Raw genomic sequence first — 24,797 nt, 5'->3', positions numbered from 1 at the left:
GGGGGTGACAGTGAGCATCAGCCCAGGGTCTAAACCCAGGACATTCCCCAAGGTGAACTTGCACTGGATTGAAGGGACTAGTGGGGGGTGTTTGGTGACATGCAGGGAAGGCTGGAGGATAGGACAGCATGTATGGGCTGAGGAGAATTCCATGGGGGAAGGAGGAGTATAGGACATTTTGGTGTTTTCTAGGGGCCAGTGGGGGGAACTTGGCTGGAGGTTGGCGACTGGGATCCCCAGAACAAGGCTGGAGACTGGGAATCTGCAAGGAGACTGGGGAAGGTGCAGCTGCCAGCCTGGGACCTGTTGGTACCTGCCCTGAGAGGGAGGGCAGCAGGCAGGCTTCCCAGAATTCCTAGCAGCCTGCTTTCAAGCCAGCCCCAGCAGCAAAAGGAGTAGGGGGTGTGACTGGGAACTAGAACACTTGGGATCTGGGGAGGGTGGCGGCAGGGGGGAAGAGGTCAGTGAAAGGGGGAGGAACTGGAGTCTAGAACAGTCTGGGAAGGGGAAGAGGACTAGGAACTACCATTCGTGGGTTCTGGAAGGAAGCTGGGACTAAACTTCTAAAACAACAAATGGAGGAAGTTGAGTCCTGTCTCAGGGCTCTGGCAATCTCTTGCCCTCCACTCATTGATCTGGATTGAAGGAAAGATCTGTTCCTGCACCTGCCAAGCAGGCTGACTCACTGGCAAGAGAATGCTGGGAGCTCCAAGGCCTTGGGCTTGATCTCACCCAGAGGCCCAGAGGTCTCAGTGGACTGTGTCCTTGCTGCCCAAGTCTGACGTTTGTGGAGGTGTGGTGTCTGGGCCCTTGTTCCGTATCTGGCCTACCACCACCCAGTTCAACTCCAGCATCCAAAGATGGCTTCTCCCCAGACCCTGCTAGCCTCCCCCAAATCACATACACTCCTTTCCTTTTCCCTTTCTTTCTCCTTCTGGGTAGACTGAGGCAAAACAAGGGCTGGCATCTGGCGTGGTTGGTGACAGGGACCCTTTTGCCCTCAGCCTTTGTCCACTCACCCATATTGCTTCCAGGGGCTCTGAGTTGAAGAGATCTCAGAAAAAGGGTTGCTTAGCTTTTACCAAGGGGAGGCAGGTGGCTGGAGGGCAGGGTGACCTTGCAGGCAGCCTGGGGTGGGGTTGCGGGGTGGGGAGCAGTGTGTGGGGTGAATTCATTATTGATGAGTCCTGCACCCCAGGCTACTAATGAGCCCAGGCCGGCTGCTCTAATTGATGTCAAGAAACTTGAGACCCCCAGATCAACTTCCCGCCTGCCAGCTGCCTCTCCTGAATCCCCTCCCCCTCCTTGTACCCTCAGCTGCTCTGTTCCCTTCCTAGGGCCTCCTTCTTCCTTTCCATCCCCACTGAGACAAGCAAGGAGAGGGCTCACGCCTCCTCGCCCCCCACCCTCATATTCCCTTCGATCACTCAAGTCCTAAAGATGGGAGGAACACTTGCTCTGGAGGGCTGGGAGATTTGGAGAGGAAACCTGGACCAGAGCCTGGGAACCTCAGCTCAGGAACAGAGAGGCTGGTACTAGATTACATCTGCAGCATTTCTGAGCCCAAGGAATCCTTTTCTTGTATTGTGCATCCTTCGGCAAAACCTTGTTACTCTCTGAGACTCAAAGGTACAGGCATTGCACAGAGACACACTGATGACACCAGCCCATTACTCACAGATGACTTCTCTTCTCCATTTTCTCCTAACAACAGTACAAGAAATCTCGGATCTGGCTCCCGAGTTGGGCTGCTGCGCCCCCCACCTCCTGCAGGAGGGGAACCTCCTCTTGGAGAATGGGATTGTCAGAAGTATGAGACTTCCTTCCTTGGGAATTCCTGATGCCTTGTTATGCCACGGCTGCAAGTATTGGGGAGCTCTTTGCCTCATCAGGTCTCTCTTCCCTGTAAATCCCTCTTCATTTGTGGGTCTGGGAAGAAGTTCCTGAGGTGCAGAATTATGGAGTCACGGGTTGGAGCATAGAACAGGCTTGGTCTCCCAGGAAGGATATTTTGAAGTGATGCAGGCTCTGCTTGTGAATAAGAATGGCCCTGGTGATGGGGGAAAAGGGTGAGGTGGACCGCACGCCCATTTTTTCCAAAATTCCCATAAACTTGTGGCTGTGCTGCCCTCTGGTGGCTGAATTCTGGTCTAGCCTGACATGAACCTCTTTGCCTCAAACAACCCCATTAGCTTTTCAGCACCCCTCTCCTTCCTCTCACTGCACTTTAGGATAGGTCTCAAGGAGACAGAGGACCCTAAGGGGTTCCCTTACTTTGCACAGCTTCTCTTCAAAAGCCTGAACTCTATGGCATGTTGATTAGGGCTTTCACAGTCACACAAGGCTGGGTTTGACTCTGCTCTGCCACACAGTGTGACCTTGGGCAAGTTACATACCTCTCTGGGCCTCACTTTTCCCTTGGGTAAATGGGTTAATGGTACCTACTTCACAGGATTATCGATAGAAGTTAAATGAGGTAATGTAGGTAAGATAAATAAAACTCTCCCCAAACAGCAAACAAGAAGCAAAACACAACACATGACAAAACAAAAACCTAACTGGCTTTCTTCTCTCTGATTTAGCTCCATGGCTTTTTCTCTCAACTCATTTCATGGCTCATGACCAGCTTCCTTCTAAGTTATTCTGGTTTAGAGAAGCCTAGATGAGTCCTCTGGACCATCTTCCCCATTGTCAACATGGCCCACCCCCCCTCCCCTCCAGTTTGCATTCGTGTCTAATCTCAGACCCAGAGAGAAGGGATTCCGTCCCATTCTCCCTTGAGGGTGCTGGGGACCAGATCTGGCAGGGGCTGAGTGAGGGGCAGAGGAGTCAAGTCCTCCTTTCTCTTCCATCCTCTCTCTTCCCTAGGAGAAGGGAAACCCAGAAACTGCTTCCACAGTTCCTGAGGCTCATATACCTGGCTCCCAGCAGAAAGAAGGTGGGAGAAACATTTCTTTCCCACTAAGTTGTCTGGTTCCAGGATGGATTTGGAAAGAGGTGGGTAGGAGGACACAGATTCCAGCTCTGGTCAGTGGGGGCTCTGGGCTGGGTTTATTGCACTTGCAACAGAGTTTAAATAAGTCCCGGGTGTCCCGGAGCTGAGGTGAGGGGAGGGTTGGGCAAGGGAAGATCAGCGTCAGTGCAGCTGGTGGGCAGAACCCAAATCCTGCAGGCCCAGGACAGTGGGCTCCCCTTTCTCTAGGGGACTTGGAGGGCCTGTGTCTGGCTGGGCTGAGGTTCCATATCTGTTGCCATCATGGCTCCTTCAAGGTCCTGGGCAATTCCTGACTTCTTCTGAATCAGGAGTAGATTGGGCCTCCAGGCCCAGGTCTGGAGCAGGCCCAAATGTAGTCATGGATCTACCTGGTTGGGTTACCAATGGTCTGAGTCTGGGTTCCAGATCAGCCCCAGGCCACGGCTGGATGTGGCCCTATCCAAGTTCCGATTCCCTGTGGAGCTGGGTTCTAGGCCAGCATCGATCCTTGTTTGGGATCTGCCCTGAGCTGGTCCTGGGGCACCATCCACATTAGTGTTCCTTGTTGGCCAACTGGGTGAGGGTTGTCCGCGGGCTGCCAGATCTCACTCCCAGGTCCCATGTTCTTAGCAGGGGCTTCCTCTGGGTCTCTGCAAGGCTGAGAACAGATCTTTGCAGGTTGGGGCTAGACAGAAAGTCCCAGTGGCATGTCTAGCCAAAAGAACTGGGATTGGATTCCCAGTAATGGTTCCAAGTTGTTTTTAGAGGACTCTTTCTCCAAAATGCAAAGGCTACAGGGAGGCTGGGGCCTCTGTCCCTGGCTCTGAGGTCCCCCATCTCTGAGGAAGGCATGTGTAAACAAGGGTCCTTCACAGTGCATGGAGGGGGAGGGTCCCCAGCTCCTTGCCCCCGGCTCTGGCCCTTCAAGTATGTCTCTGGGCTGGGGAGAGGAGATTCTCCCTGGCCCTCAGCACCTTCAGGAAGCACCCAGCCCCCTCCTAGTCAGCAGACTTGGGGGAAGGGAGGGTCTGGGCCTTCAGAATTGGGAGTCTGGGATTGGGAAGACTCAGGCATCAGAGGTGGCTGGAGGCTTGAGTTGAGCTTTTTCCATGGCGGTGCTGTATGGGAGGGAGCGTTTGAAGAATCCGAGCTAAGGAAGGGGAGTGGAGGGAGAGTTTAGATAATTAAGATAATTTTTTTCTCCCCAGCATTTATTCCAAGAGGGAATAAGGAGCACTCTAGTGCTTCCAGCCCGCCCCCACCCCCCAACTCTACAAAAGTGGCCTCTGAATTCAGGCTGCTAGGACTACCCCTCTGACAGGCCCAATGGGCCCAGGAGAGCAGCTAAAGCTGGGGGTGGTTTGGTATGGGGGGGGGTGTATCTTTCCCCAGGGTCATAAGAATGCTTCCAGTTAAGCCAAGGATGTCAAATAGGTTTGAACTCAAGTGCCAATTCTGATTGCCTAGTAGTGGCTGCCTCTTGAGAAGGTTTTTGAGGCCACTCTAGGGTATTATCAATTAGAGAGTGATGGGTGATAGCTGTCGTGGGCTTGGGAGGGAAGTGACAGCATGAATGACATCTGTGAGTTACACTCATTTAGCAAGTGTAGGCAAACTCACCAACTTGAGGCGAGAGCTTCTTTCTAAGCTAGGGGCTATAAACGAAGGGGGTGGGATAGATCCTCTAGGCCACGTCAGGATGGGATGCATAGGGCCAGGTGGGTACATGGGGCTTTGCTGGGTCCAGGGCAGAACCTGATGAGAGGGTGGCCAAGTCATGGGTAGGACGTGGCTAACCTTGTAGAGGACGTAGATGAGCAGACCGAGGAGCAGAAGGCCAATGAGGATGGCTAGAATAATGATCCACAGGGGGACGCCATGGCTGCCCTCTGCCTTGGTCCACTGCACGGCTGTGGCCACCTGGGGAGCAAGTCGGGGAGATCACTGCAAACCCAGAAGTTCTTCCCATCCTACACTTTGGGCCCCACTTGCGATTGGACTAATACTCACCTCCCACCTCTCATTTTGGGTTAATACATTCTGAACTCAAAATTTTAGTTCCTAAAATATGCACTATTGTCTTTTCCTTTTGGCTCTTCACACCTGCTATTCCCTGTCCTTGGAATCTGTCTTTCCTGATTGGTTAGCTTGGCAAGTTCCTATTTATTCTTCAGGTCTCAGCTTAAGCATCCCTTCTTCCAGGAAGTCTTCCTTGACCCTGCAGGGGATTTAGGTGCCTGGTACTTGTCACACTGTGCTGTCATTGCCCACTAGATGTAAATCCAGAACGGAATATACCTTGTCATTCTTCTTACCGTTGCACCCCTGGCACCTAGCACAGTACCTGGCACATAGTAGATGCTCAATAAATACCTGTTACAGTAACAAGGCCAGCCCCCACCCATGCCCCAGTGCTAGTGCAGGTGCAGCTCTCTGAGCACTATCTTCCTTGGCCCAGACCTCTGGCCCTGGACTCACGTGAAGTTCCTTTTGGGGCAGCTGCCGAGGCAGGATGCGGTAGGGCATATTCAGGGCTTCATACACAGCTTCACACTGCAGGCTAAATGGCTGGTGCTCCCGCTATGGGAGGGGGAAGAGGTGGTCAGGGCAGCCCCTGCTGGGATCTTGAGGACATGGGACTCCCATGGTCTGGCTCAGGTTGTGATCTTTCCCTATTTTTGACACCTCTCCTGAGGCTCTCTCTCTATGTTCCTTATACAAGATAATATATATGTAATTGAATAATTGCAACTACATAATATATAATTAGATGAATGAATATGCAGTAAAACATTTTAAAAATCACTAACGTGGGTTAAGCACCCAGGACCATGCCTGGCCCATAGTGTGCACTCAGTCAATGGTTGCTTTCACTATTCCTACATCTGCTTGCTTCTCTACTGTGGACTCCTTGTCCATCTCTGTTTTTCCATCATTCTTTGCACACTGGACTCCTTCCGGCCCTCCCTCGTCCTCCGTATGGGCTGGGAAAGGGAAATTGTCACTCTCAAGGTGACCACCAGGTGGTGCCAAGGACACACAGCCCAGCCTAGTCAAGGGCGGGTTGCTGGAGTGCCCGGTGGGTACCACTCACCAAAGGAGAGGTGGCGAGGGCAGTAGGGACAGGGGAGAGTTTGTCTGGGTAGGGTCAAACGCCATGGAGCAGGACTGAGGAAAGGCTCCCTCACCTGCAGGAAGGTCTTGGCCCAGATTCGGAAATGCAGTTGTAGACTTTGGCTCTCTTGCCGGTGCAGTGGCCCAAGTTACCCAGCGCAGCCTGGAAACACTCAGCCTCTGGGCATTTCTGGAAAGAAAGGGGACGCTGGAACCCAAGGTTCTGCCTTTCTGATGGCCCTGAGGACCCAGACCTTACTTCCCAGTAGACCTTTACCAGGACCTGAGGCCCTGCAGAAGCAGGGGCTCCGGCCTGGAGCATCCCTTCTTTGCAGCGGTGGTGCTGGGAACCCCTTTCCGGATCCAACTGGAAGAGGAACTACAGACCCATTAGCTGCCTCTCCCACCTCATTTAGCTTCTACGACAGCTTGCACTGCGTTCGGGAGCACCTTCAACCAGTTCTTTTGATCTTTTCTCTTCATCAATCCATGCAATGACCACCTCCTATGTGCAAGGCACCGAGCACCAAGCTTAAAATACGGAAACCAAATACAAACTTGGTTCCCTGGAATTTACAATGGAAGGAGAGCTATGGAGAACTCTGTAGTTATATATTTTATGCATGATGTTTCTGTAAAACATACAACTCTCTAACAAAAATAAATATTTTAAAAAAATTAAGGGAGAGCGACGGAGGAGATTATATAGTAAATAATTAGGCCCTTTTTCTTGCCTCAGGGCCTCTGCATGGTTGTTCCCTCTGCTTGAAATGCTCTCCCTGAGTTCTTCACTGGCAAAGCTCTTCCTTGTCCTTCAGGCTTCAGTTCGGCTGTTTCCCTCAGGTTTTCCCTGATCTCTCAGCTTTAAACAGCCCTCAGCCCCTCCAGAGCAAAACAGCACTGCAACTCTCATTGTTTTTCACTACCTGTTAATTTCTCTCTTTTTTATTGTCTCTCTTTCTCCCCTAGAATGGAAGCTCATGGGGTGCAACCTTGTTGGTTTGAAATATTTCCTGAACCACTGCAATGCTCAGGGTAGGCACTCATTTAACTCAATGTTAATAATAAGCAAACTTTAAAACAGGCATTAGGGCCCAGGGGAACAGGTCTGAAGAAGGCTTCCCAGAAGAGGCGACACAGAGCTGGGCCCTAGGAGTAAGCCAGGGCAAGAAATAAAAGTAGGATATTTCAGGCAGGAAAGGCAGAAATGCATCTTTCCCTCCCAGGGCCTCAGGTGTCCATGAGTCTTTGGACCCCCTTCCAAGGGCCTGCATCCTAACTTCAGGGCACATTCTAACCTGGTTCTTCCAGGGCTACCAGCAACCTTCCCTGCTCCCAGAGGACCCAGCCTTGGTCCTCTGGCTCTCCCACCCCAAGCCAGACTCCAAAGCCCCTCACCTTCAGGTCTTGTGGGTTGGGGGGGTTGACTGCTGGTGCAGTGCTGAGTCCTGTAACCCTTGTTACATAGAGGAGCCGCTGACCTTCCAGGGCCTGGGGGCCGCTGCGCTCCAGCACGCCCTGGCTAATGGAGCTGGGTCCCAGGTTGATGAGCTGAGGAGGGGGAGCACTGTTATCAGAAGGAAGGGAGGGAACGGTGATGGCCCACTGGGCCGCTGGGTCACCATGGCCCCCCTGTACCCTGCTGTGAGGCTCTGATCTCAAGAGGGAAGCAATGGGCAGAGACCAAATCCTCTCTCTAGCTGACACCGCCCAACAGTGGCTCCATCCTTCCTAATCGCTCAACTGGCCTGTCTCCTCTGGCTGCTTCTCACACTGACCCTGCCCCACGTCTCTGCCTATCACTGGCCCCTCCCTCCCCCTGCCTCTCTGGCCCTCACACTGGCTGTCCAATCAGCCTGGCTCTTCCTTCCTTGTCACTCATTCTTGCCCCACTTCCCCAGTCCCTCCTGCCACTAGGGACCCCACCCTCCCCTGCCTCACTTCATAGACGTGGTGGACCGCAGGTCCCAGGTCCCCTTCCTCCTGAGGCTGCTCTTGGGGATGCCAGTCGCTCACCGGGAAGACCACTGCCTCGGGCTTGGAGACACTGAGGAAGAGGGTGGTTTAGAGGAAGGTGGAAGGGACTCTGTAGCTTCCTTCCCTAGATGTCTATCTCCCCTCCCAGACAGGTCCCATTCCACCCCGGCACCTACCCGTTAAGGGAGACCTGGGCCTGAGCCTCCACGGAGAGACGGAAGGCGACCACGTCGCTTTGCGAGTTGTTGAGATTCTTGCTGTGGGATGGAGGGAGACTGGGGCCATTGCGGCCAGAATTCCACCCAGCCCTGGGCTCCTCCTCCTGCCTGGCCCTCCCCCTGTCTCACCCCCAACTCCGCTGCAGCCTGGCTCCAGCCACCCCCTACCTGAGGATCTGGAAGTCAAACTGGATGGTCTTCTTAGTGTCCCGGAAGATGAGGGACTGTGAACCGAAGGCCACCCCCAGAGCTGCGGGGGCAGGGAGGGCAGGCAGGGGGCCATCAGGTGTGGCACTTGCCTCACCCCAGTCACCCCCTTCTTCTCTATCCCCTGCCATGCCCTGGCCAGTCTGGTCATCATGCACTCAGCTCATCTCTCCCCTCCGGCCCCCCTGCTCTTCCCTCCTAAACTTACACTGGTTCCTGCCTTCATGGGATTGCCCAGGTCACACACCAGCAGGCGGCTCTGGTTCACAGCAGAGTAGTCGCAGCTCAGGCTGGAGAAGTTCTGGAGGCAGGGCAGGTGCAGTCAGGTGGTGGCATCCCCTCTGGCGGGGTCTCCCTCCGCTCTCCCAAGCCCCACCTGAGAGTCCCCTCTCTCACCCCTGGGTGTCTGACGAGTCCTGAGTACTCAGCCTCTGGATGGGGCCGTGACCCGCAGCTCAGCCTCATAGGCGCCCCCCCTCAACCCACGTTCTGGGCGTGGAAGTTAAGTTCAGGGAGAGTTCTTGTCACCCAGGTACACGTGGTTCTGCTCCCTGGAGGGGGGTGGTGCAGCAGTCACACAGGGCAGGGGACACGGGAGTGTTAATCCCCAAACCTGGGCCATAATCACAATATAGTAATAATATAGTAATAACAGACACCATTTACTGAGTTCCAACCCTATGGCAGGCACTGAGCTAGATGCTTTATGTAGATTATTTTGTGTAATCCTTCCAAAAAGCTAGAGAAATTGCTGATATTATTCTCATTCTACAAGCAAAAGAGCTGAAGCTTGGAGAAGTTAAGTAACTTCTCAAGATCATACTGCTAGGATGTCTCTACTTTTTCAGGTGCCAGGGCTCAGGCATCCGGAACCCCGGCTCACTGTCAACCCCACTTACCCAAACACTTCCAGCTGCAAGTCAGGCACACAGATGTTGTCCTCTCCACAGTCCAGCAAGATCTGAGCCTGGGGAGGGCAGCCTTGAGAGGGGCAGTGTGGACCCTCTCCTGGGCCACAGGCTCCCCCTCCCCAGGGCGCCACCCCCGGATGCCCAGGCCTCTCCTCTCTCGGGTCCCTTCTCCCGACCTTGTCCTCACCTTGTCCTCTATCCGGCTCTTGCTCTGGTAATGTAGTACAGGCCGGAGACCATGGCTGTCCGTGGGGGCTTGGTGGTCCAGGGAGAAGTTGAGGGCGATGTGAATCGGGGAGAGTTTGTCTCGGAATTCTGACTCATTCTGTGGCCGGGGGAGAGGGTTCACCGAGTTAGAAGACTCTGGGGACTTGGTGGTCCTGTTTCTCAGCCTCTGACATACCCCTCTGTCCTCTCGGGGCCCAAAAGAATCCACGAAACCTGACCATCCTCGTTGCTTCAGAGGCCCTGACAGCCTGGTTCCAGCTCCTCCGACAGAAGGGCCCCCTTCGAATCTCCCAATCTCCTTCCCTTCATCAGGGGCCCTCAGCTGTATGTAGCCACCCTCCCCAGGCCAGCCCACATCCACCACAGTCAGGGCCATACCCGGAGGTAGATCTTCATTTCTCTGCAGTCCTCCCGAGCCCCATTCTGGATGAGCAGGGTCTGGGTCAGGGTTGCCTGTCGGGAGGCGAGGAAGAGAGCCCGCCGCACCCCTCCCTTCTGCTTCTGCCAGTCCAGCTGGAGCTCCACCGTGAAGCCTGCAGCCAGGGATGTAGGTCAGGAGAATCGGCTTCTCCCTCCTAATCTATTCAGAGAAGGGAGGTGCCCAGGCCCCCAGCACCCCCATCCCCTTGTCCTGGTGCCTGAAGAGACCCAGGCAGCCTCCCTCACCGATGGAGTCAGGGACGTGTTTTCCAGAAGCATTGAGGCAGAAACTAAGGTTGATGCTGGGAAAAAACCAAGTGGAAAGCTGGTGAATCCAACTGGCACAGGCATCCTGTCCTCCACCTACCTCCCAGACACACCCCAAGTAGGATGCCCCCATTTGCCCCCTTCCTAAGACAGACCAGGTCCTCCAACCAGTCTCAGGCACAGACTAAGGTATCCCAGACTCAATCTCTTCAATCTCTGGGCCCTGGCTCACCAGGACACAGGGTTCCCCTCCAAGCTGCAGCTGCGCTCCTCTGGGTTGAACATGGCGGGGAAGATGGTGAGGGAGGCACTGGCAGACACGATGGGGCGACCCCTGCCGAGAGTGGATGTGGAGTGAATAGAACCAAGTCTCCCCTGTAACCTGGGCATAAGAACCTGATGCCCAAGCTCCAGCACCCCAGTGTCCTCTAAACCGACTTCCCAACCTCAGCCTTGATGAGAAGCTCCCCAGTTCTCGCTTCCCCCAGGATGCCCCTCTGGAATGCATACCTGTACACCACAGCCTTGTCCACACCAAAGGCCCCCACAATCAGATCTGCAAGAAGTCAAGAAACCACCCCTTACAGAAAACCCCAAGTCAGGATCCTTCCTAACTTGTTTCTGGGGACACCTGATTCCACTGCTTAAGGAGGCCGGAGTGAAGGGACACTGCCACCCAGTGGTCATAGCCCAGAACTGAACCCAGGAGCTTAAGGAAGGTGCAGAGGGGGTGTAGGGGCCTGTGACCAGGGACTCCACAGTGAAAGGGGCCTTGGGTACAACTCACCAGGGTATCCATTGCCATCCAGGTCTCGGTCTCCTCGCAGGGCAGAGCCAAAGAAGTCTGGGGTGTGGCCGGCTGCCCACAGGGGCAGCAGAACCTGGGAGGGGCTTAGAGCCTAGGCCACCTGGCTTCCAGGGAACACAAAACACCACTCCCTGCTGGGTCTCCCCGCCAAAGGGGGCCCCAACGGCCACATCTACAAGACACACACATACATCAGTCAGCAGGCCAGGAATCCTGGGGGACCCCTGGATCCAAGGTTCTGTTCTCACCTCCATCTGTCAGTCCTAGTATTCTAATTTCTTCAGCCCCAACACCCAGACAATCGGGATTAAAGTCTCCGCATGTCCTGGGAAGTCACTGGGGGTCTGGGTATCTTAGCTGACAGTCACCCTCCCCCAAATGCTTCTGCATTCAGGCTCCAACTCCTCCCCAGCTCCCCAGGCCCATGGTGCTCACCATTGTAGCCATCCTGGTCCAGGTTCTCCCAGGTGGGTCAGAGAGCTGCCAAATCGGCCAAAACTCATCGTGGCCGGTGAGGGTAAGGGTGGGTGTGGGCTCCATGCCGGCTGGGTGCTGCAGGTAGACGTAGACCCTGCCCACTTCCTGAGCTCGCCCATCGGCTGTCCGCTCCATGAGCAGGGGTGCCCCCACCAGCAGTCATCCAGCCTGGGAGGAGCGGCACAGGTCAGGCATCCTGATACCCTGTGCCTTTCCACCTCCCCCCTCCTCTCAGAAAATCCCAGGCATCCTGGACCCCAGACTCCCCTCCCACCCACGTCAGAGGACTTGAGGTCTTCTGTTTCTTCAGCTCTCAGACCTCTCCTTGTCCATGAGCAAGGGGGACCCAGAGAACAAGCCCTGGAGAAAAACTTTTCCTTGCCTTTTCTGACCACGGCCCCCCACTCTTCCCTCCTGGGCCTCAGAAGGCTTTCTGCCCCTTTTCCACTCCTCACCCGTCCCCATTGAGGTCCGTGGCAGCCACTGCATAGCCAAAATAGGAGGCCATCTGGGGAGGACAGAGGGGTGTAGCGCTGGGTCAGAACTAGAGAGTCAACAGACAGGAGCAACCAGGTCCGTGAGGGGCAGTTCAGAGGCTCCTGGGAGGCTGGGAAGTGGGCTGAGTGTTGTGGGTCAGGTTTGAGGCTTGGTTGGCAGAGGGCCAAGTGGGGTGTGTGTCCTCACCTGTTCCCCTGAGAAGTTGTAGAGGGGACTGGATGTCTGAAACCATTAAGGATAGTGACCTAGGGAGAAGAGGAGACAGGCCTGTAGGTCTCGGGACTCTCAGCCAATTCTGTGGATGCAGGACAAATGGGCACAGGACTTCCAGGGGGATTGCATTCTTTGGAGACACAGAACATTTGTCCCTGACACCCTCTGGAGCTTTGCGCTCACGTTCCCATCTCAATGACTGGTTGCTTCGTCCCATGTCTGCTTTATATTTTTCTCCTTATCACTTATCAACTACTGACAGATTTCATGTTTGTCTGTTGTCCAGCTCTACCCACTAGAATGGAAGATCAATGAGAACAGGAAACTTACATGATCCTGGTTTGCTTTCTCCTTTATCCCCAGAACCTAAAGTAGTGGGAAATACTACACACTCAGCAATTCTTAGCTGAATGATTGAAGGCATGCCAGGGCCTCAAACCCTGTCCAAAACCTAAGTCATTCCTCATTCTCCAGCCCTCCCAAACCACGAACAGTCATATCTCCCCTATGTTCCCCCTTAGTGATCAGTCCTACCAGCCCCCCAAGTCTCCTGACTCCCTGCTTTCTTCCCCCCTCTTGCTGTTGTTCCTCTGGTGTGAGCCCTTTCCCTGCTCTGCTGCACAGCCTCCTGGCCAGTCTCCCTGCCTTGGACTCTTCTTTTCCTCGAAACACCTGTCCCCACACTGTGCCAGACTGACTGCCTGCCGAGAGCGGGGCTGGGATACCTCTGGTGTGGAAGTCCATGGTGGTTCTCTGTTGCCCACTGCACCCAGTCTCGGCTTCTTGGCTGGTCCTCCAGTTGGCCCCAACCTCTGCTTTGGCTCACCTTTTCTTTATTCCCCTCATTCTCAATCAGCACACAAGTCTGTGAAACTGGCCTGCAATTTTCCTTCCTTTCCTTCCACGCTTTTCATGCTCCTGCTTGGAATACCCTCTCGCCTCATCTCCCCTGACCCTTCACGGAACCTTCTCTGATTCATCCTTTCCCTAGAAAGGAGGTTACTCCTTCCTAAACAGCTGTATCATTTTAACTACTTTTCTGAAATTCACCATCATGCAGAAAGAATGCTCACTTTGGAATAACACAGACCTGATTTTAAATCTCTATCCAGTCACTTCTTAACTGGGTGAGCTTAAGCAATTTACTTGGTCTCTTAGAGCCTCAGTTTTCTCATATGTAAACCGTGAATGGTAACACCTTTCCCATGGACTTCTTGTGAAGAACAGAAATCATGAATGGCCAGTGCCTGACACACTGAAGGGCTCAGAAATAGCGGCTCCACCTGAGATTATAATTGTGTGTGGGTCTTATCTTACGTATTTATGAAAGCACCTTATGAGATGGGGTATGATGTCTTATTCATCTTCTTATCTCTTACCTTGCCTTAATAAATGTGGTTAATTGAACGAACTCCTATGGCATGCTTATGTGTATCCTTTTTAAAGCACCTATCATGGTCTAACAATAACAACTGCCAGTTGTAGACTGCCTAACAGTTCACTAAGCATTTCACATGCATTTCAATGCATTCCCATTCCATCCCTAAAAGGACCTTGTGAGGTCAGAACTATTATTGTCCCATTATGCAGAGAAAAATGAGGTTAAGCAGGCTCCAGGTTTTTCTGGAATGAATAAATAACAGAATGACTCACCCAGAGTAAGTGCTAGAACTTGAACCCAGCTCTTACGACAGAACCCATGTTGAGATTCATTTTTTGAACCCTCACAAACTGCCATGCACGGTTCGTTGTGATTAACCAGGGGAGGGAGGAGGCAGGGTAGGGTGGAAGGTCAGGCTGGGTCTTACATAGCCATAGGTGAGGTTCCCTTTGGGCACGCCAGCAACAAAGTCTGCAAAAAGAGGAGATATTTGCGGCCTGAGGCTGGGGAAAAAGGAGGCAGACAACTGTGGTCAGCGTCTCCATTCCTGAGGTCCCTCCCAGGTCCTGAGTCTCCATCCTCCCCCTGCCTGGGCCCCAGCCTGCAGACACACTCACCTTCTGTGTTGTCACCACTGAATTCACCCACAGCCACAGAGTATCCTGTGGAACAGGGTGGGCAGATGTTAGGATTCCTGCTTTGGGGACCCTTTGGCCTTGGCCCATCCTCCGAGCCCCTCTCCACCCCTCCTGGGCCAGCACAGGCAGCCTGCACATGTCAAGCATGGCAGAGGGGCCGGGATGCCAGAGTAAGAGAAGGTGGCAGGGTGGTGGGTGGAGGTAGAAGCACTCGAGGTTCTCCCCTCCCGGCCCCTCCCTGCTTGCTCGCTCACCCAGGTAGCTGTCGTCATAGATGGAACTGGCTTGGCGAGTCTGCAGCTGCCCCTGTACAGGGTTGATCAGGTAGTCGGGGTAATAGGATTCTGCGATCTGGTCCTGAGTGGCAGACAGGATCTGGCCTGGGGAAGGGGGTGAGGAAGGGCTGGATGGAGGGGAAGGTGGCAGAGGGGCACTGGGGGCTGACTGGGTAGGATTTCAGAAGTCCAGTTCCAGGAAGGGAAGTGTTGGCGGAGTAGGATATCCAAGTCTTGAGAAAGGAAGAGGAGAGCTGGGGTGGGGGCTGAGGAGGCAGAGGAGGGACTAGTGATTTTAGGCTGGGGGCAGGGATGGGAGGCTGTGGACCAGGGAACTAAAGGGTGGCAGGGGAAGGACTTGCCTTGCCAGAAATAGCTCCCTGGTCCACCCAGGACCACACGTCCAGTCTGCTGGGGGGAAGGAAGGAGGTTGAGTCCCTCATCGGGTCCTGATCTCCATGTGTCCACCATCCCCAGCCACTTCCCTCCCAGCTTGCCCTCTTACCTTGGTGAACTCAGCACTGAAGCCCCCTTGGCAATAACCCTGTCCTGCTGCCCAGCTGAAATCTGAGAGGGGGGAAGGCAGTGAAGAGGTGCTCTGCACAAATGAGGCGGGCAGGAAAGAGGAGAGAGCATGGGGAGGAGGTGGGAAAGGGAGCCTGGGGAAGGCCTCTCTAGACCAGGAGGTGAGCATGTAGGCTATCAGGGGTGGGGGCTGTGGGGAAGCAGTGCTGAGCGCATGAAGACGCGCCCCCCCTACCTGAGCGACAAGGTGCATACTCCAGAATTTGGGTGAAGTTGTCTGTGGAGAGGTAGCAGGTGCCCACGGGATCGCTCCGTGGCTCCTTCTCAGTGCGCCAGCTATACAGGGGAGCACAGGCCTGGGAGGGCCCCAGGGGAGGGGGCTTCAGGTTTCTTCCATTAAGGCCCCTCCTGCCTCCCTCTAGGCCCGGCCCCACCCAACTGTGGCCCATGCCCTGGCCCCCTCACCACCAGGCCCGCCGGCACCCTCACCAAGATAGAGGGGCCGTGGGCTCGAACCGTTGCCCCGAACCACTGCAAGGACTTGTACTCCACAGGCTCCTCTAGGCTAGACAGGGAGGATTCCAGGATCCGAGAGCCTTGGGGAAGTAGGAAAGGGTGTCAGGCCAGGCCAAGGGCCCCACGGGCAGCTGAGCCTTAGAGTGGCCCTGAGGCCCCACCATGACTCACTGGGAGAGGGGAGTAGGCAGGGATCTTCACAGTCTGCTTAGCATGGCCCGATTCACACTCACACACACACACACACACACACACACACACACACAACCTGGGATTTCTAGAATTGCCTCTTGCCCTTGTTCTTCCCCCCACCCCTACCTCCTCACCCAGCTGGGACAAGCATACCCTCTGGTCACACTTCTCTATCTGTTTCTGTGCTTCTAACAGCATCTGGCTCTATCTCCTTTTTTCACCTTTCTCTCATCTCTGGAGCTCTGTCCCTTATGTCTCTGTGTGTGTGTGTGTGTGTGTGTGCACGCACATGCATGTCTGTCTGTCTGTCTGTTTCGTCTCTTTCTAAGCCCTAACTCTGAGCGCTATACGACAGCCTTTCTGATTCCTCTGATTCCCATCCGTCCCTCAGGCTTTTTTCTATCAGTCTGTTTTATGCTTCTCCCCTCCTCGCCCTCCCTCGTCCTGTCTCTATCTTTTATGCTCTCCCCTTTTTGTCCCCGCACCCCGGTCTTTTTCTCTGGGAGCCAGATTGCCTGACTTCATATCCTGGCTCCACCATTTATGAGCTGTGTGAACTCTGACAAGTTACTTAACCTCTCTGTTTCCTCACCTATAAAAGGGATGATAATACCTCACAGGGCTGTTGAAAGGATTAAATGAGTTGGTACATGTGAAGTGCTGGCCCAGAGTACATGTTCAAGCTGTTATTACTGTTTATCTCCAGTCTCTGTCCCTTCCCCGTCCAGCTTTGCCTCTATTCTGACCCTGAGCTCCTTGAGGGCAGGGGCGTAATCATCTTTAAATCCCCTGCAGTTCCCAGCACAGTGTCTGGCATGTACTATCACTTAGTCAGTGCTTAGTTAAATGAATCGAACCGTCTGTGTGACTCTCTCAGTCTTTGTCTGTGTTACTGCCCTGGCCTCCCTGAGTTGTGGGTGATTCAGGGGAAATGAGAGCCACATGTTTCTGAATCATGCCCGCCCTCCTTGGGCTGGGCTGGACTGGGAACATGGTGTGAGTGCCATGGGGAGCCGCTGCACGGAGCAGAAGGACCAGAGAGCTGGGAGGGCGCGTGGCCGCAGGACCCTGGCAGACTCCACCCCCGGCTCCCCGCCCCACCCCAGGCCCGCCCCCTGAACTGCAGCCCGTCCCCCTAGTGTTTCCCCGGCCCTCCCTTGACTGCCAAGGGGGTTACCTTTACTGTCAAATTCGATGGGTGTGCAGAGTGAGGGGCTGGCACTCCAGGGGCAGAGGTAGACGGCACCACCCTGCAGCACTCCCGGCTGGCTGGTGTTGGCCTTGGGCGCTCCCACCAGCACGCTGACGCTGTGGAGGGGAAAGAAGAGGCGGTTCAGGGGCGGTGACTACCTCTTCTCCAGGCTCCCGAGGCAGGAAGGACCCAGAGGCAGGAAGGACCCGGACCGCCGGGCCAGGGCTGGCTGGGGGGTGGGGTAGATGCCCCCGGGGTTGTATTTATATCTCAGAAGATGCCACAGATGCCAGAGGCACAAGCTGGAGTCAGGCGGTCCCCATGTGCCGCTGTCACTAACACTCCCCTCCCCTCCTCCTACCACTCTCTCCTCTCCTGCCTTGCCCTGTTAATAAAGGACCTGGATCCCAGTTTCTCCATCTCCCTTATGCCCCTCCCAGGATTAGATATGCAGCCCCTGGAATCCCAGAGTTCCCTCACCTAATCTGCACCTCCCGTCCCAAGCCAACGCTCTTCCCTGGGCAAAGACCTAAACAACCAGCTGCCCAGACCTGGGGAATGTAGGAGGCAAATGTGAGTCTTGGAAATGAGGCAGAAGTAGAGAGGAGCTGAAGGATGGGTGAAAAAAGATTTCCTGGGCCTGACATTGCCTCAGGTCATGGTTTGGACCTCTCCATCCTGGCTGGGTCTCCAGCTCAGCCCCTGAGCCCCTCTCCCACACACCACCCCCAGGAGTCTGAATCTAGATCCTGCTCCTTTAAGGGGTCTAGTTCTGAACATGGTGCCTCAGTTCCCTGGTATGACAGAAATTTGTCTCTGGTGGGAGTCCTCAGGCTGGTCATAGCCAAGGTCCCGGGGCCGTCTTCCTGCCTTGGGTTCTGCCTGCTGTCCTCCTTAGGTCTGAGGCCTCTGTGCAGCTCTCAGCCCTCTTGGCTCTCTCCTTCACGCTCTCCTGGGAGGACTACATCTGGCAGCCTGGGCAACTCAACCCTGCCAGTTCTCCTCCCACATCTGCCTCTATGGCTTCTTTTTCTCTTGTTTTTGGTTTTGCTGCCTTCCACCCCACCCCTACCGCTTCTCTCTTGATTTCATATCTTGGGTTTCTGTATCTCCATTGGTTGCTGTCCCCTTTCAGCTTTTAACACTCCCTGAAATTTGGGTACCTTCCTTGGCCCCTCTCACTAGGAAAGAGAGCCCAAGTGGGAGGATTGTGGTAGGTCACAAAAGCTGGGAGTATGTTCAAAGACCAGGCACACTGAATAGGGGAAGGATGGGGGGGGCAGAGTAGAGATCCATGAGGAATAGGGGATGGGAACACCAGACAGAGTAGGTTCAGGGGACTGAAGAGGGGTATGTGGAGGGGTCTATGATGACCAGAGGGTGCGGATGGAGAAGGAAGAAGGCAAGGTCCAGGAAGAATAGAAGGGGGGGCAGGAGAGAGTTCCTGGAGTAGTAGGGGGAGGGGTGCCAGCCTCAGTTACCCTGGGGACAGGAAATGTTTACTGCCTGTGGCTTCCTGTCTGTTTCCAACATCTCACTTCTCCGTTTGTCTGCTACCCACTGGGCCCCACCCCTCTCACTCAGGCACTACATCCAGTTGGGGGTGGGAGCTGGCCATTCTAAAGGTACAGTGCCCTGGTCAGTTCCCAGGCGCCAGTTGGTGACGTTGGTGTTGGGGAGAGGCTGCGTTGCCTCAGGGCTGGGTGAGGAGAGATGAGTGCACCCCTTCCTTAGTAGGGGGTAGCCCCCCTACCCCCAAGAACTTGGCTGGTGCTTTCAGGCTCCAGAAAGCAGAAAGGGCCACTGACCTGAACCAGACCAGAGCAGCTGTGGTAACAGGAGGCAGTGAAATGAGCACTGGACCAGGAGTCAGGAGGTCTGGTTCAGGCACTAGCTCCTCAGTGACTTGGGTGAAGAGACTGAACAGGTTATCTCAAAGTCTCCTGGAGCTTGCACATTCTATTTCCAGGAGAGCACAAGGCTGGGGCCAAGGGATTCTATTCACACTCCCAATTTCTCCATCATCCCCTTCTGTTGGGGAAGAGCTCAGCCAGAGAACTCCTGGGATGGCCCGAGGAAGAAACTTGGAGTTTGGCCGAGTTGGAAGCTGAGAAGCCTAACAAAGCTGAGAAAGCCCACAAGCCCAGGGCCCAGAGACATATCTGTCCTGGCTCTGTGAAGATTTAGGAGACCTGGCATGAAGGCAGGGGGCACAGACCCAGACCTGCCTCTAAGCACCACCCATGGCTTATACTAAGAAGCCAGCGGCTTTTCCATCTCAGCTTCCCCAAGTCAGTTCAATTCACAGTGCCACCCCCATCCCCTACCACATGCCAGTCGAGGCACCTGGTGCCAGGGATGCCATGTAAGATAACTTGTCCTTATCTTCCCACTCCTAGTTCCTGCTTTGAGCCATCAAGGGGGTCCAAGAAAGTAAAAAAGAGAGGGTCCTTGGGCTATTTTAAATATTTCAGAAAGCCTAATGGAAATTATGCATTTACCTGATAAGGCTGCCCAGGGTAACTAAAACTAAAATCTCAAGTGTATTTGCTTTTGGCTGGAATTATATCAACTCGTGGGGAGCCTGGTTATCTCATGCTAGTCAGAAGCTCTTACTGGCAGCTGTAGATGTTTTTGGTTAATAAAAAGTGGGAAAAGGAATTAATTATTTCTTAGTAAATGCAGGTTGGCAGATAAACTTCCAAAATATGAAGTCCAAGGAAAGAAACAATTGCCATACTTTATTTTCAACTCTGAAATTCTAGGATTGATTCTTGTAGACACAGGTTACTACAGCTGGAAGGCACGTGGAGAGCACCCATGGGTTTTAATACTTTCTCATAGATGCCTTAGGGCTGCACGTGGAGTAATGGGAAGGTCAGCTTGATCCTGACCCCACACCTTATCTTTTTTTAGAGCAATCTTTGTTACCTGTTTTAGATAGAATGCCCCTGTAGGATATCGTTAAAAAATATATTATTTCACTGTATAGCCTTTTATATCATTTGAATTTAAAAAAATAAAGAAAAACAACTTCAGTGGAAAATTCTGCTGCTTAAGAAAAAAACTGAAAAAACTGCTGACCTAGTTTCAGGTCATTTTGTAGATGGGGAAACTAAGTCTCAGAGAGGTTAAGTAACATGCCCAAGTTCACTCAAAGTCCTTGCCAGCATGAAAAACTGAAGCCAGGAATTCTGACTCCTAGGCCAGCATTCTCATCCACCCCTTTGCCAATTTATCCCCTCATCTCCTCTCCACTATCTTCCCAGCCAAGCTTCTCATTAACTGAGTCCCCGTTCAATACGCAGTTACTGTTTGACTCCATTGGCCTGACAAGGTCGGGGGTGGGGAGCAGCTAGTGGTCCCAGAGCCCAGCTCCAGCAGGTCCTACAGCAGCCCTGGCCAAGCCAGAGGACACCTGGTTCTGGGTCCCCCAGTGCATTTGCAAGGGGTATGCCTGGCTAGCTGGGGAGGAAGAGTGGCCTCCCCTTGGCAGTATCAGAGGGAAATAAGAAACTGGGCTGACACTGGTCCACCTTTCAAGCTCGTTCCTGGGCCAAGTCACTTTCCCTCTCCAAGCCTTGGATTCTCCATCCATAAAATGACGTATTGCCCTTGAGTCCCTAAAGTACTTTCTAAAGTACTTCTAAACTTACATGACTCTCAAAGCCTCAGTTTTTTATCTATAAAGTCGGGCAATAATGCTTGATCTGCCTCATGCAATAATTTTTGTAACAATCCAATGGAAAAAAAATAGTTATAAAAGCACAAAAGGAACATGAGGTGCTATTATTACTATCACTATTATAGGCAAGTACTAAAAAACAAGTAAGAAATGAGGGAAAACTTAGACAAAGAATTAGATGGTGGCAGGCAGAGAACCACAAACAGAAAAGAGCTATAAAAGTCTCTCCCAAGTATTGAGCCCCCCCTGAGTGGACCAGGTACCTTTCATATATACTGTCTCATTTAATCCTCTGAACTCCATTAGTTAGGTGTCTGTTTTTGATGAGAAGAACCAGGGCCCCCAAGAACTGAAGTAACTCTTCCCGGGTCACAAAAAAATGCATTAAGTGGTGGGGCCAGGATTTACCTCCGGCTCTGCCTGGCCTTAGAACTCTGACCTTTCGCTACCACGTAACCTCCCCGGTGCTCAGCCCCGTCCCTTGATGCTGTGTTGGCCAGGAGAGGTGATGCAGGAGAGACAGAGAACACTGAGGCTGTCTCTCCGGCAATGGCTACAGGTGAAGGGCTGTTTGTCCCAGGCAGAGGGCAGGGGGTTGAAGGCCCAGCAGTGGTGGGAGGGAGGTTATGGGGAGGCAGAATGTTCTGAGTCCTGCTCTAAAAGAGGATTGTAAAGAGAAAGCGAGAGGGGGAGGAGTGCAAGCTGGACACCTGGGTTCTCTTGGGAAGGGAGATGAGAAGGAGAGGGGAAAGGGAAGAGAAAGCTGGGTCCTGTTTGAGAAGAGGGCTTTAGGGACGGTCAGATCAGGCCAGGGGCCAAACAGACACCTAGGGGACAGGAGTGTGTGTGAAAGTCCAAATGTTTTAGAAGAGTGTTTTAAAAGGGAGGTGACACTCTTGTTAGGTGTGGGGCTAAGAGGAAGGTTAAAAGCCAGACAACTGGACACCCTGATTTGGGGGAAGAGATCCCATCTCTTCCTTCCCCCATCTCTATTCCATTAGGGTTGTGGTGAGAAGTGTGAGGGGACCTGGAGGAGGCCAGGCCTGGCAAAGGCTCCAGGCCAGGGTGATGCAATGGGGTTTGGGCAAGAGGCCAGGGGGGTGGGGTGGGGGTTGGGTGGGGATCTTCAATAGCCCAGAACCAAGAGCTGAGACTTAAACATCTTTCATTTTTCCCATCCCCAAGACCTTCAGACAAAGAACAAACTTACCCCCCCAAGTGAATTAGCTCAATTAACTTCTTTTCTTCAAAAATCAAAGACAATAAGTAGAATTCAGTTAAATGTATTCTGCGTGTGAAAAGCAGCTCACACCTGACAGAGGCCCTATCAAACTCTAAGATACTTGGAAGGTCCGGGGACCAGAGATTGAATCTGGAGATCTCTGAGGGAGAAACAGGGTTGCTCTAGCCCTTGGAAGATTGGAAATCTTGCCTCTGGGGGGTCCCTGGCCCAGCTCTCTTACTTCCCACCACCACTATCCACACCTCCTCCCCTCATTTAAACAAATATCTTTGTTATCTAATGTTGCCTCTGTTCTATCTCTGGTTTCTCTAAGCTTGTGGGTGTCCCATTTTCCAGGCACCCAGGGTCTGGGTCTGCTTGTCACCCTACTGAGTTGAGAATGCAGATTCTCCTTTGAGGCTTCCCTGGTGTCCTGTTCTCTGCAGCCCCTTTTCTGGGCTCTGGGGCCCAACTAGCTGATGTCTCCCCAACTTCCGACCCCAGCCCCAGAAGTCCCGGTCTCAGTTCAGCTCCAGCCGACAAGCTACAGGAAATCAGCTTTTCTCTTCCTCTCAGGAGTTAGAGGAAGAGGGAAAACGCCCACCCCCCCTTCACAGGCGCGCACACACCCTTACCGACACAACCGAGTACCCGCCCTTGGCTGAGCCTGCCCCCAGCCCCGGCTCCCCCAGTGCCAGGGTCTTGGGGCTCCCCCCAAGTTCCCAGATTCCCTTCTCTGAACAGCTTGGGGGTAGAGGGCGGAATAGGAGACGGAGGAGAAGGGAGGGGAGGCGCCGTCCTCCCTCCCGGGTCTTTCCCCAGCCTGAGTTGAGGGGGAAGGGTGGGATGAAGCTGGCCCCCATTTAAACTTCCGGCCCCCTCAGTCTTCGACCCCCATGTGTGTTATTACACACAGTTCATTCTGCTTGGACATTTCTCTCTCCGCACAATGAACCCCATGGATCCCGAGGTTTCCCCGTTCCCCCAAAACCCCTTGCCGGCCTCCGCGCCCCCTCTCCTCCCACCCTCCTCGGGTCCCCCGCAGCCATCAGATCTCAGCCTGAGACTCCGCTGTCTGCATTCACGCGCTCTCCTCTCTCTTGGCCCCGGGACCCCAGCCTAGACTTCTCCAGCTTCCAGTTTCGTGTCCTCTCCCCTGCACATGTCTCCCCACTAATCTCTCTCAAACTGCAGGCCTTCTTCCTCGCCGGTCACCGTTCCTTCCTACTCCAGCGCGGGCCCCCAACTCCAGCCCTAGCCCTTCCAACTCCGCCTCTCAAACTCAAGTCCTGGTCGTCTCCAGACTCCAGCCGTGCCCCGTCTCCAGAATCCCCCCACCCCGAACCCGCCGCCAGCCCTCCGCGCTCACCCTTCCGCCCCCGGCCGGTAAAACTCCACTGAGAAGCCGAAGAAGGAGCCCGGGGGCCCGGAGAGCACCGCCGGGGCCTCCGAGTCTAAGTTGAAGCCCCCGACCCGGGGCGGCGGCGGCAGCAGGAGCAGCAGCGGCAGTAGCAGCGGCAGCAGCGGCCGCAACCCGGGTCGGCGCCGGGGGCCCCAGCCCAGCTGCACGGCGTGGAGAGCGGACCTTGGTGTTTGGCTCCCCATAGCGCCCGCTCTTCCCTGTCCTGGGGCCACCGACCCGGAGCCGCTTCCTAAACCTCCCAGAGGCGAATGACTCAACGCGGGGAGGAGTTTGCCAAACTCCCGGCTGAGCCCTTCCCCCGCCGGCCGGGAGGGCTGGCGGGGGGGCATTCTTGGGTCCTCGGAACGCTGAGCCCGCGCCCCCCGCCCCGAAGGGGCGTGGGGGGCCGCACCTCTCGGCCCCCCTTTCCACAGCCCCAGCTGGAGGCCGGTTGTCTGGACTGGGTCGGACTGGGCGGGTTTGGGCTCTTCCCCCTCCTTCTCTCTGCTTCCCCCTCTGGGCTTTCCCCCTCCTTTCCAGATGTACAACGTAAACGCTCGGAAAAGGAATCGGAAAAAGGGAGCGCAGAATTTCCTAATGAGGAAAGGAATCACCTCTGGAGGGCGAAGGGAGCCTGTGTATGTGTGGGGGGTCTCCCTCCCTTCTTCAGAGAAGAGACTTTGGGGTCTACAGAGGCAGGAGACTCCTCTGGCATTTAGCCAACTGGGATTCCCCTTTGCCTTCCGGGGCCACCGGCTGCCTGGGTTCCTGCCAGCTGGATTTGGGACTCAGGAGTTGAGGTACAGAGTGCGCCCAGACAGCATTATAGACGACCTACACCAGCTCTTCCAGTTCTGCTACCCCTTTCCCCCAAGCTGCTAGAATGGAAAACCCAGGAGTTTAGGGTCACCCACTGGGAGGACTCTGCCCCAGTTCTCCCGCTTCTTGGTTGTAGGGTACAGAAACCTCTGTGGATCCCTTTACTTGGACCTGGCAGTTGACCAGGAGACTGGAATTGGTACGGGGGCCTTTAGCACCCCCTCCTCTCTTCCTGATCAAACTCATTGGATTCCTGTAAACCGGGAAAATTGTGGTGGTGGTGGTGGGGTCTTGCAAAGGGGCCCAACCTTCAGCTTCTATTGGCTCTAGGTTCTGGGAGCTGGAACCCAGGACCCCATTCTCTCCCAGATCCCCTGTAGAAATAGAGGAAGGGACTCTATAGTAAGGGAAGGCAGTGACCCCCTGTCTACCCCCTCCCCCAGCCCTAGCTCTGTGTAATGAGATCACCTTTCAGGATTCTAATCTTTATCTTAGTCTAGGGGAGGGGGACCAAGACTCCTACCTTCTTTCCTAACCCCTTCGCCTTTCCAGCCCCCTTCCTGCTCTTTTCCTCCAGGACTCCTCCCTTTTCAAAATGACCCTGCCCCCTCTAATCCCCAGTCCCTTGCCCCACTCTG

General features: G+C 54.3%; 1 protein-coding gene across 1 annotated transcript; it reads right to left on the bottom strand.

The window, feature by feature from the left end:
- Positions 1–3,028: 3,028 nt before the first annotated feature.
- Positions 3,029–23,791, bottom strand: ITGA5 (integrin subunit alpha 5). The gene is given in 40 exon segments (XM_037846457.1): positions 3,029–4,124; positions 4,772–4,894; positions 5,453–5,554; positions 6,163–6,251; positions 6,254–6,278; positions 6,366–6,455; positions 7,487–7,639; positions 8,030–8,135; positions 8,242–8,322; positions 8,452–8,495; positions 8,497–8,526; positions 8,528–8,533; positions 8,699–8,791; positions 8,887–8,925; positions 8,927–8,968; positions 8,971–9,003; positions 9,005–9,041; positions 9,390–9,457; positions 9,589–9,726; positions 10,008–10,162; positions 10,296–10,351; positions 10,549–10,650; positions 10,827–10,872; positions 11,104–11,206; positions 11,208–11,296; positions 11,560–11,581; positions 11,583–11,621; positions 11,623–11,797; positions 12,057–12,109; positions 12,286–12,324; positions 12,327–12,344; positions 14,121–14,164; positions 14,311–14,355; positions 14,586–14,711; positions 14,969–15,014; positions 15,112–15,173; positions 15,367–15,487; positions 15,621–15,727; positions 17,017–17,147; positions 23,308–23,791. Coding segments are annotated over 40 exon segments (3,345 nt in total). The 5' UTR covers positions 23,691–23,791; the 3' UTR covers positions 3,029–4,040.
- Between the last annotated feature and the right edge of the window lie 1,006 nt (positions 23,792–24,797).

This window comes from Choloepus didactylus, chromosome 8, assembly GCF_015220235.1.
Source record: "Choloepus didactylus isolate mChoDid1 chromosome 8, mChoDid1.pri, whole genome shotgun sequence".
In the NCBI taxonomy this organism is placed as follows: domain Eukaryota; kingdom Metazoa; phylum Chordata; class Mammalia; order Pilosa; family Megalonychidae; genus Choloepus; species Choloepus didactylus.
The sequence above is the reverse complement of the archived record's forward strand: the minus strand, read 5'-3'. Positions and strand labels throughout refer to the sequence as shown.